Here is a 10117-nt window from a genome sequence, read left to right as displayed (position 1 = left end):
CAGAGAGAGAGAGAGAGAGAGAGAGATCATTTACAATAGAACAAAGATGGAAGAAATACTTAGGAACCACTAATTTAAAAGGCAATGTACAAGACATAGATGGAGACTATCATGAGTCACGTAAGGGAAGTCGGGCCATGAAGACATCCCATGTTCATGGATCAGGAGACTTAACACTACTAGTATTCCTCCTCCTTCGGGTCCTACACAATCCCTAAGATCCCTACATATTTTTACAAGTGGTAGGTGGAGAGATGGCTCAGGAGTTAAGAACTCTGGTTTTTCTTTCAGAAAATTTCAGTTTGGTTCTCAGCGCCACATGGCAGCTCACAACTGTCTATAACTCTAGTTCTAGGGGATCTGATGCTCTCTTTGACTTCTGTGGGCACTAAGAACATACATGCATGCAGGCAAAATATTTATTCACAAAAATAATAAATAAATCTTTAAAAAATTACAGGTGAATCCTAACATGCATATGGAGTATAAACAGCCTCAAATAACAAAAACAATCTTGAGGGAAAAAAACTACACTACAAAGCTATAGACATGAAAACAGCATGGCACTAGTATGAAGATGATCATACAGACCAACGGAATAGAGCAGAAAACCTGCACAAGGATGCATGCAAATAGAGCCGGTTGATTTTTGATGAGTGAACCAAGACCATTCAATGAGGAAACAATGCCCTTTCCAACAAATGGCGTTTGAATAGCTGCATTTCCATGTGGAAAAGAATGAAGTTGGATCCCATTCTCACACCATAAACAAAAATAATTGACTCAAAAAATATCAAATGGAGCTGGAGAGATGGTTTAGTGTTCAAGAACACAGGCTGCTCTCCCAGAGGACCCGGGTTCAATTTCCAGCATCTACACGGCAGCTCACAACCATCTGTAACTCCAGTCCTAGGGGATTTTCTGGCCTCTGTGAGTACCAGGCATGTGGTACACACACACACACACACACACACACACACACACACACACACACACACACACGCATGCAAAACACCCATACCTCTAAAATAAATATTTTTTAGATTAAAACAAAATAATAGACTTAAATGCCAGAGTTAAAGCTATAGAACTCTACCTTTTATTTTTATTTATTTTTAAAATTAATTTTTTTAAAAAATATAGACTCTCACTGTGTAGCCCTGACTGGCCTGGAACTCATAGACAAGGCTGTTCCTGAACTAACAGAGATCACTGCCTCCTGAGACTGGGAATAAAGTCATAGGCCATCACATCGCCGTGAGGCTATAAGACTCTTACAAGAAAATGTAGTAAAAGCAAGCCTATTAACCTCAGCACTCAAGAGGTGGAGGCAAGAAGATTAGGAACTTAAGGGTAGCCTGGGCTACATGAAACCCAGTGCCAAGGATAAAGAAAGATCCCACAGATTGAGAGAAAATGTTGGCAAGTTATGTAATGGATGAGGGACTTGCAAAGAAGTGTTGTCTGCTAAGAGGCTGTTGAGAGGTGATTGTCGATTATATAGTATGTAGATATGTACACTTATATGTATACATGTATGCATGAGCCCTTTATTTATATTATATATGTTATATCCTTTATATGATACATAAAGGACTCTTAAAACCAAATTATCAGGCTCAGCAAGATGGTTCAGCGGGTAAAGGAGCTTGCCACCAAGCCTGATGATCCGAGTTCCGTCCCTGGGACCCACATCATAGGAAGAGAGAACAGATCCCTATTTTCTGACTTCCACATATGTGCTGAGGCATAAATCACACACACACACACACACACACACACACACACACACACAGAGAGAGAGAGAGAGAGAAACTAAAACTGTGATTTTAAAAAAAAAACCCACAAATAACCCAAACCAAATACAAATAACCCCATTAAAAACAAATAAAAGAACAGAATAGGGGGTGCTGAAGAGATGGCTCAGTAGTTAAGAGCACGGCTACTCTTCCAGAGGTCCTGAGTTCAATTCCCAGCACCCACATGGCAGCTCACAACTGTCTGTAACTCCAGTTCCAGGGGATCCAGCATCCTCATACATATGTACGTAAGCAAAACACCAATGCACATAAAATAAATTACTTTTAAAAAACAAGAACAGAATAGGTATTTTTCAAAAGAGGACACATACAACTGAAAGTTCAAGAAAAGATGCTCACACCCACTGAGGCCGCTACAAGAAAACAGAAAGTCCTGGTGAAATGGGGGAACTGAGTCCTAAACCCCCATCTGTCGGCAATAGATAAAAGTTTGTCACTTTCTCAGTGTTAAAACACAGTTGGTGGGTTATGTGGGTGCCTTCCTTGCTCCTGTGAGAGACACACCTTAGCATTATGGGACTAGTAGCATAGCATGCTCCCACAGACTCTCCAGCGGAGGTGGATGCATTATAGGGCTGGTTGCATGCTCCCACAGACTCCCCAGTGGAGGTGGATGCATTATAGGGCTGGTTGCATGCTCCCACAGACTCCTCAGTGGAGGTGGATGCATTATGGGGTGGTTGCATACTCCCACAGACTCCCCAGTGGAGGTGGATGCATGAGTTACTACTGCTGTGATAAAATACTCAACAGAAAAAAAATGTTTTTGGAATCCTTTGGCTCAGGATTCTAGTTGTTTCAATCTATTACAGAGAGGCAGGAGGGCAAGAGGGTCTGGCTGTGGTAAGAGGAGCCAGGCTTGCTCACTGCTGCACACGCTAGAGGCTGAAACCTTCAAAGGCCAACCTCTCTCATCTACGCCTGCCAGCCAGACCACAGAATCTAAAGCCCCACAGTCTTCAAAATCAGGTCACAAGCTGGGGACTGAGCGTCCAAAACATGAGCCTGTGGAGGACACTCCAGATTCCAACCACAGGTATTGGGAAATGTTGGTCATCTCTCCTCACCCACTCAACACAGCCATCCTTTATTACCTGTGGAGCCTTCAAGAGGAACAGGCATCCACCTTTCCCCCTAAGTCCCTTCTGCTTTCTTTTTATCAGAGAAGCAAGGTCCTGAGAACCTCCATGCTGAACTTTGGGTTCCCTGTACACATGTCTCCTGCCTGGGGACCATGGCCATGACAAGGTACTGAGACCCATGTAAAAAGCAGCTGCTCTGCATGCACACTGAACATACATATGCATGCTCCACATACATGTGTGCATGCCCCAAACCCCAGGTGCCACTGCGTGCAGCCATATATGGGTTTGCATGTGAGTGCAGCCCCACACAGAAGCCATGCGTGCACATGCATGTACCCACCACTGCCACAATACCGTGATGCTGTGAACTGAAATGTTGCCCGCTGAAGAGGTAGGGAGAGGGGATAGGATCCCAGGCTGGGAAGTAATTAACAGATGTGACAGGGTCATAATGTCAGGTTGTTTTTGAGAGATGGGGCCTAGTTGGGGGGAGAGGGTAGAAGCATGCTGGAGACATGCCCTGGGAAGGTATCTTCATCCCTGCCTGGCTCCTTTCTGTTGCTTTCTCTGCTTCCAGCTTGCAGTGAAGTAAGCAGCTGTGTGTAATGCATTCCATCCGCCTTGCCTGAAGCAGCAGAGCTGTGTTACTATGAAACAATGTAACCATGCAGCCATGTAATCATGTAGTTATGTAACCATGTAGCCATGCAGCCATGTAACCCTGCAACCATGCAGCCATGTAGCCATGCAGCCATGCAGCCATGTAACCATGCAGCCATGTAACCATGTAGCCATGCAACCATGTAACCCTGCAACCATGCAGCCATGTAACCCTGCAACCATGCAGTCATGTAACCACGTAACCATGCAGCCATGTAACCATGCAACCATGCAGCCATGTAATCATGTAGCCATGTAACCCTGCAAACATGCAGCCATGTAACCATGCAGTCATGTAACCATGCAGCCATGTAACCATGCAACCATGCAGTCATGTAACCATGCAGCCATGTAACCACATAACCAAGGACTGAATTCTCTGAAACCAGTCTTCCCTCTTCAAGTTGTTTGTATCAGATCCACAGTTGTAGCAAAACAAAAACAAAAAGCAAACAAACAAAACCAACAAAATATACACGTGCTGCTTGTACACAGTCAAGTAGTTAGACATGTGTACACACTAGCATTTGTATTGCTGCACGTACCTAGATAACATTGCCATGCATACCCAGGATGGGCCACATGTACATATACTGCAAGTCATTTTCAGTACCACTCTTGGGGCCCTAGCTTCCCTGTGTGCAGCAGTGACTGCTCTTGTGGGGAGCAACCGCATAATTAGCCTGACTGGCAGCTCTGAAGCTGCAAACTGCAATTACTTTCCCATTTTATAGATAGGTAGGGACGCTGACACTTCTGGATGTAACCAGGAAAGAAAACCAATGGTGGGTGGTGGTGTTGGGTGAAAGGGGTCAGAGGAACCATAGGGTCAGGGCTGACGGCAGGATGTCATTATATGAGGTGAAGAGCTGGGCTGAGGATGGAGGCTGATGGAGCTGGGTGGAGCCACACCCACAGAAGATTGCTGGAAACAGAAGGCAGGGGATCAGACTTCAGGGAGCAGAGGAACTGAACCCCCAAGGCTCCTGGCACTGTCGTCTACCTTGACCTGACTGGAAGAAAGAATTTGAATACCTTCAAGGTCACAGTGAGACTGCCGCAGGTGCCCAGCCCCAGCTCCCTCTCCACAAGGCTGTTCTTGAGGACAGTGCCCAGTGTCCAGGCTTCCAAGTCAGACTCGCAAAGCCCTGGTTGCTGTTCCATTTTGTACCTCAAGTTTGGGAACAGCCAGCAGATTCACATGGTTGGGGGGCTCACAAAGGGCTGAGTGCATTTTGGCCTCTGCAGCAAGCACCTGAGGCTGGGAGGCTCACCAACAACAGACATCCATTGCTCACAGTTTTGGTCTACCCACTCTCCACTGCTTCCACAGGGGAATGATGTCCTAGCCGAGAGAATTAGGTCACGTCAAAATACTTTCTACATGTGTATAAAAATGTCCTCTTAAAACCCAGGGCAATGAATATACGCCTATAGAATTAAAAAAAAAAAGAAATAAAATTCACAGATGGCATCATCCTATACATATAAAATTTTTTACATATAAAATTCTAAGGTGTATACACACACACACACACACACACACACACACACACACACCATACAATGGAATAGTATTCAGCCGTTAAAAGGAACGAAGCATTGATATGTGTGTGGCAACATAGACGAACTTTGTAAACCCCACACTCAGTGAAAGGAGCCAGCTACAAAGGGCCACAGAGTGCATAATTACACAGAGAGGAAATGTCCAGAATAAGAAAACCACAGGGGTAGGAAGCAAACCGGTGGTTGCCAGGGGCACCGCGTAATGGGTTTGGGGTTTCCTTTTGAGATGATGATGAAAATATTTTGGAATTAGAAGAGGTGCTGTCGCAATTCTGTGGGTGTGCTAAGTGTGCTGAGATTGTATGTTCTAAAGTGATTTAAATTATAGGATTTTCCCTTCTCTCTCTCTCGCTCTCTCTCTTTTTTTTTTAAGGCAGGAAAGCTTTCATTTGGTGTGTGTTCCCTCCCCTTCTGCCCCCATCCTCCTCCATGTCTTTGTTTCTCCTTCTCTTGGTCTCTCTGATTCTGCCTCTCTGCCTCTGTCCTGAGTCCCAGAGCCACAGAAAAAAGTCTTGGCCCTGTTCAGAGCCCTCTCTTGCACCTGGTGCTGAGCCAGCCTCACGTGGACTTGCATGTGGATGGGACGCACCGGGAAGCGGAGACAGCCCAGCCCCTGACCCCTGGCAGCAGGAGGTCAACACATGGTAATTATTGCCTTAACCACTACACTTTAGGATAATTTGCTCTTTGCCAGCAGGCTAACCAACACCCAGCCCTCCTGCCATGTTCTCCTTTCCAAGTCAGCGAGAAGCCCCAAGCCCTGCTAGCTGGCATACCTTCCCAACACACTCCAAGCCTCTCCCACCCTAGTTCCCTTCCCCCCCCCCCAGAGGCCCTCCTGAAGCATTGGTTGGGAGGAGGAGGGCGGAAACCCAACCAGGTGGAGTTTGGAAGGCCTTGTAGAGATGATCCTAACTGCCCAGGTTACCTTTGTCCAGAACAGGGCCAAAGATTGCCAGGCTATTGCTGACAGTGGTGCAGTTCCAACGCCGGCCTCGGAACTGGTGCTGGCACTCCTGAATGCCAGCCTTGACACCTTCAGCCACGCTGGGCATGATTTCCACATAATTCCTGCAGAAGCGCAGCTGCTTGGGCACCAGGCCTGGGATGCTGGCGCACAGGATGGGCTGAGTGCTCAGGGAGGAGTACTGGGGTCCCACAGCCAAGGACCTGGTGGGAAGACAAGGCGGTTAGTGAGGGCAGCAGACACTTGGCCACGTACATACCATGCTGGGACTGGTGCTGCTTCTACCATGAAGGATACCTGGAGACAGGATGCTGCTGACCATGTAACTAAGATGGGGATCAGATGTCAAGCTGTCACAGTTTACTGTGTGCAGAAACCAGCCCAGCATTCCTACTCTGTAGAGGTCCAGGGACCCTGAGCCTGTGGCACTGGAGGATGCAGAGACGGATGGAGAGCAGAGGATGAGGATGGTGGCTAAGGGGTCTCAGTGGATCCCAGAGCAGATGGCATTGACTAGTTCAGGGTCTTCCCCAAGGAGGGGAACGGTCAGATCTGGGGCAGGGAAGACACCAGTTTCCAAGGCAAGGTATGAAATTTGCACTAAATTAACTCCTTCCCACTTTGGACTATTCACCCCAAGACATAAAAACAGATGTCCTCAAAGTGTGAGTAGGGCATGGGTAGAAGGCTGGAGGTAAAGGCCAGGCAGGCATGAGGTCCTGAGATAGGATTCTTAGCATCCATGTAAAAACCAGATTGGTACATATCTATAACCATAGCACCAAGGGTAAGGGGGCAGAGAGACAGTCAGTCTAGATAGTGAGCTCTAGGTTCAGTGACAGACTCTGTCTCCAAAACAAGGGTTTAGAGTGACAGAGGAAGACACCCTCCAGCAACCTTTGGCCTACACACACACACACACACACATACACACACACACATACACACACACGTGTGCATGCACACACACGTGCACTATGCACAGCAGATATTAAGGTCTTTTGTATGAAATAGCACGGTATTTGCACATGGTCTGCACACCCTTCTAGATGACAATGTTCCTAACGCAGTGGGGTCACGCTATACTGCAGGGAATGCCGATGCAGGAAGACCACACACACATTCAGCACACGTGCAGGGATTTCTCCAAATACTTTCTCTTTTTTCCCTGTTTTTGCTTGTTTTGCTTTGTTTGTTTGTTTTGTTTTTCAAAGATAGGGTTTCTCTGCATGGGCTTGGCTGTTCTGGAACTCACTCCGTAGATCACGCTGTTCTTGAACTCACAGAAATACACCTGCCTCTGCCTCCTGAGTGCTGGGATTGAAGCTGTGGGCCACCACACCCGGCTGTCATCACCGCTTTTTAGAAACACTCACTATTAGGACTCATTCTGTAGCTGAGGCTAGCCTGGAACTGGCTATGTAGTCCAGGCTAGAACTTAATGATCCTTAGGCTCCTACTGCTGGGATTGCAGGCATCACCACAGCCATCTTTTTTTTCTTTTTTTTCCTGTCCTGGCACTAGCTCTTGAAAACCAGGCTGGCCTTGAACTCACAGAGATCCGCCTGCCTCTGCCTCCCGAGTGCTGGGATTAAAGGCATGCGCTACCACCGCCCGGCTGTGGGTAGGTTTCTTACATGCCCATCTGCTTATGATAGGCATGTTCACAGGAAGGCAGGCCTGGTGCAGGCAGGGAAATGTTCTCAGTAGCTTTGAGTCTTATGTATTTAGTCTGGTTCAAAGGTGTCCCCTTCCCTGCCTAGAGTAGGAATTAGCTTGTATTATCCTCTCTAGGTGCAGATCACCATGGCTGTCTGTGTACCCCAGCTGGCGCTAGATGGACCATATGGGCACTTTTGAGAATGGGGAGGGCAGACACTTGGCAGAACGAAGAGATCACTGTCCAAGGTCCTGGCTTGAGGGTTGCCATGCAGGCTTATGGAGTGGACTGGGATCTGTGCTTCTTGCCCTCAAGGATGGCAGAGAGAAAGGGCTTGGTCAGGTTTCCAGAGCAGAGAGAGAGACTAGACCAAGGAGTAAAACCACTGCTATGCCTTTTCACCGTGCCACTTTTGGCTGAACACCTTAAAGCCAGAAGGTCCCAACATGTCTTGTCAGGCCCCTCTGCTTTCCTCCTAGTACAGTAGATCCAGAAGGACTTTGTCTCTCCTTCCACCAGCCCTCGGCTGTCCTCCGCACCCGCACTCACCCCGACACTCTCCCATCTGTGGGAAAGCAGACTTTCCCCTTGGTTAGGCAATCTCTCTCTCTCTCTCTCTCTCTCTCTCTCTCTCTCTCTCCTCTCTTCTCTCCTCTCTCCTCTCTCCTCTCTCCTCTCTCCTCTCTCCTCTCTCCTCTCTCCCTTCCTTCCTCCCTTTCTTTTTTGTTTTTTGAGACAGGGTCTCTCTCTATATCCCTGACTGTCTTGGACCTTGCTATGTACACCAGGTTGACTTAAAACTCACAGAGATCTGTCTGCATCTGCCTCCTGAGTGCTGTTTCTTTCTTTTTCTTTTTTTCTTTTCTAAAAAAAAAAACATTTATTTTTATTTTATCTTATGGTCTGGGTGCTTTCCCTGTGTGTCTGTGCACCATCGCACTTATTTCTGCAGTACTGTGGATCAAACACAGGCTTCATACATGCTAGGCAGCCTTTCTACCCACGGAGCTGTGGCCATGGCTCCCAGAGAAGGGGTAAGGGCATCTGCCTGTCCTCCAAAAGGAGGGGCCATCCTCACCTCCAAATGCAGTTAACTAGGAGACTTAGAGTAGAAGTTTCTTAAATAGCAGAAAACAAGAACCTAGCCAGGCCCATTTTCACAATAGGAATTGCCCAGGACCAGAGGCCAGTTCCCAAAAGTGGGTAGTCTCCTTTCTTAGATGCCAGAAGTCAGGGCTCATTCAGGATGCTGATGTCGTGGGGCTAGGAGATGAGCTAAAGAAGAGGCTGCGGCAGAGGCACATAGCCGTGAAACTGCTGCAGGTGGCATGGAGCTGTCAGACAGACCTCAGGCCCTTCTCACTCAGGGAAGGCACAGAGGGGACTTCCCAGGTCCATGGCTGCTCCCAGCCCACTTCCTGGGAATGCTGAGTCAGCCTGTTCTACCTCCCCTCCTCTGGGCAGGTCCCTGCTTGCCACCTCCCCTGGTAGGCCAGGGTGTGGGCTTCTCCAGCAGGATCCTCCTGCTTTCCTTCATGGATTTAAGGAGGCAGACGAGAGCCTTCTCGGGACCCAAGGGCTCCTTAAGTCTCTCGAATCATCCCTGGATCATTTCTTGTTCCCTGAGAGCTAGACCACTAGGAAAGCCCAGGCACCCAAGATTTGTGGGAAGAACACCGAGGGCTGAGCAAGGGGTAGGGTGCTTGTTGTATGATGGAGAGGCAGGGGCAAAAAGAGTCATTAATATCAGGATTTCAACTGGGTTGTGACTTTTTTGATGATCAATCTAATTTTGTTTTAGTTTAATTACTTCCTCCTCCCTTCCTCCCTCCCCCTCTCTCTGTTTTTTTGTTTTCTGAGACAGGGTCTCATGCATCTCAGACTAACTTCCAATTTGTCACATTGCTAAGGGTGACCTTGAGATCTTCATCCTCCTGCCTCCACCTCTTGAGTGCTAAGATCGCAGGTGTGGATTTTATGTGTACCAGCAATCCCTCTACTAACCAAACTACATCCTCGATCTCACCCTGTAGACCAGGCTAGCCTCAGGTTCACAGAGATCCATCTGCCTCTGCCTCCCAAGTGCTGGGATGAGGGATAGCTGTACAAAGCTAAGCATCAATTTACTAATTTATTTTTCTTTATGCTTTTTGAGACAGGATCTCATGTATCTCAGAATGCTACATCCATATGTAGCAAAGGATGACCTTAAGCTGCTGATTCTCTCCAGTGCTATTTCTTTTTTTTTTTAAATGTTATAGATGGCAAATTTTTAATTTGGACTTGACTTGCTCTCCTGATATTAGTCTTTTTTTTTTTTTTTTTTTTTTTGGTAGACGGCATACGAGATTAAGCATGG

At 47.3% G+C, this 10117-nt stretch overlaps 1 protein-coding gene across 1 annotated transcript in view; it reads right to left on the bottom strand.

The window, feature by feature from the left end:
• Positions 1-10117, bottom strand: part of Wnt3a (Wnt family member 3A) — a 45969-nt gene that overhangs the window by 23657 nt on the left and 12195 nt on the right. Inside the window, exon 2 of the mRNA XM_005349977.2 lies at positions 6060-6301. Coding sequence (XP_005350034.1) covers positions 6060-6301 — 242 coding nt within the window. The remainder of the gene's footprint in view (positions 1-6059; positions 6302-10117) is intronic.

The sequence above is a fragment of the Microtus ochrogaster genome, chromosome 7 (genome assembly GCF_000317375.1).
Source record: "Microtus ochrogaster isolate Prairie Vole_2 chromosome 7, MicOch1.0, whole genome shotgun sequence".
NCBI classification, from domain to species: domain Eukaryota; kingdom Metazoa; phylum Chordata; class Mammalia; order Rodentia; family Cricetidae; genus Microtus; species Microtus ochrogaster.
Note: the sequence above shows the minus strand (reverse complement) of the source record. Positions and strands in the feature narration are given on the sequence as shown.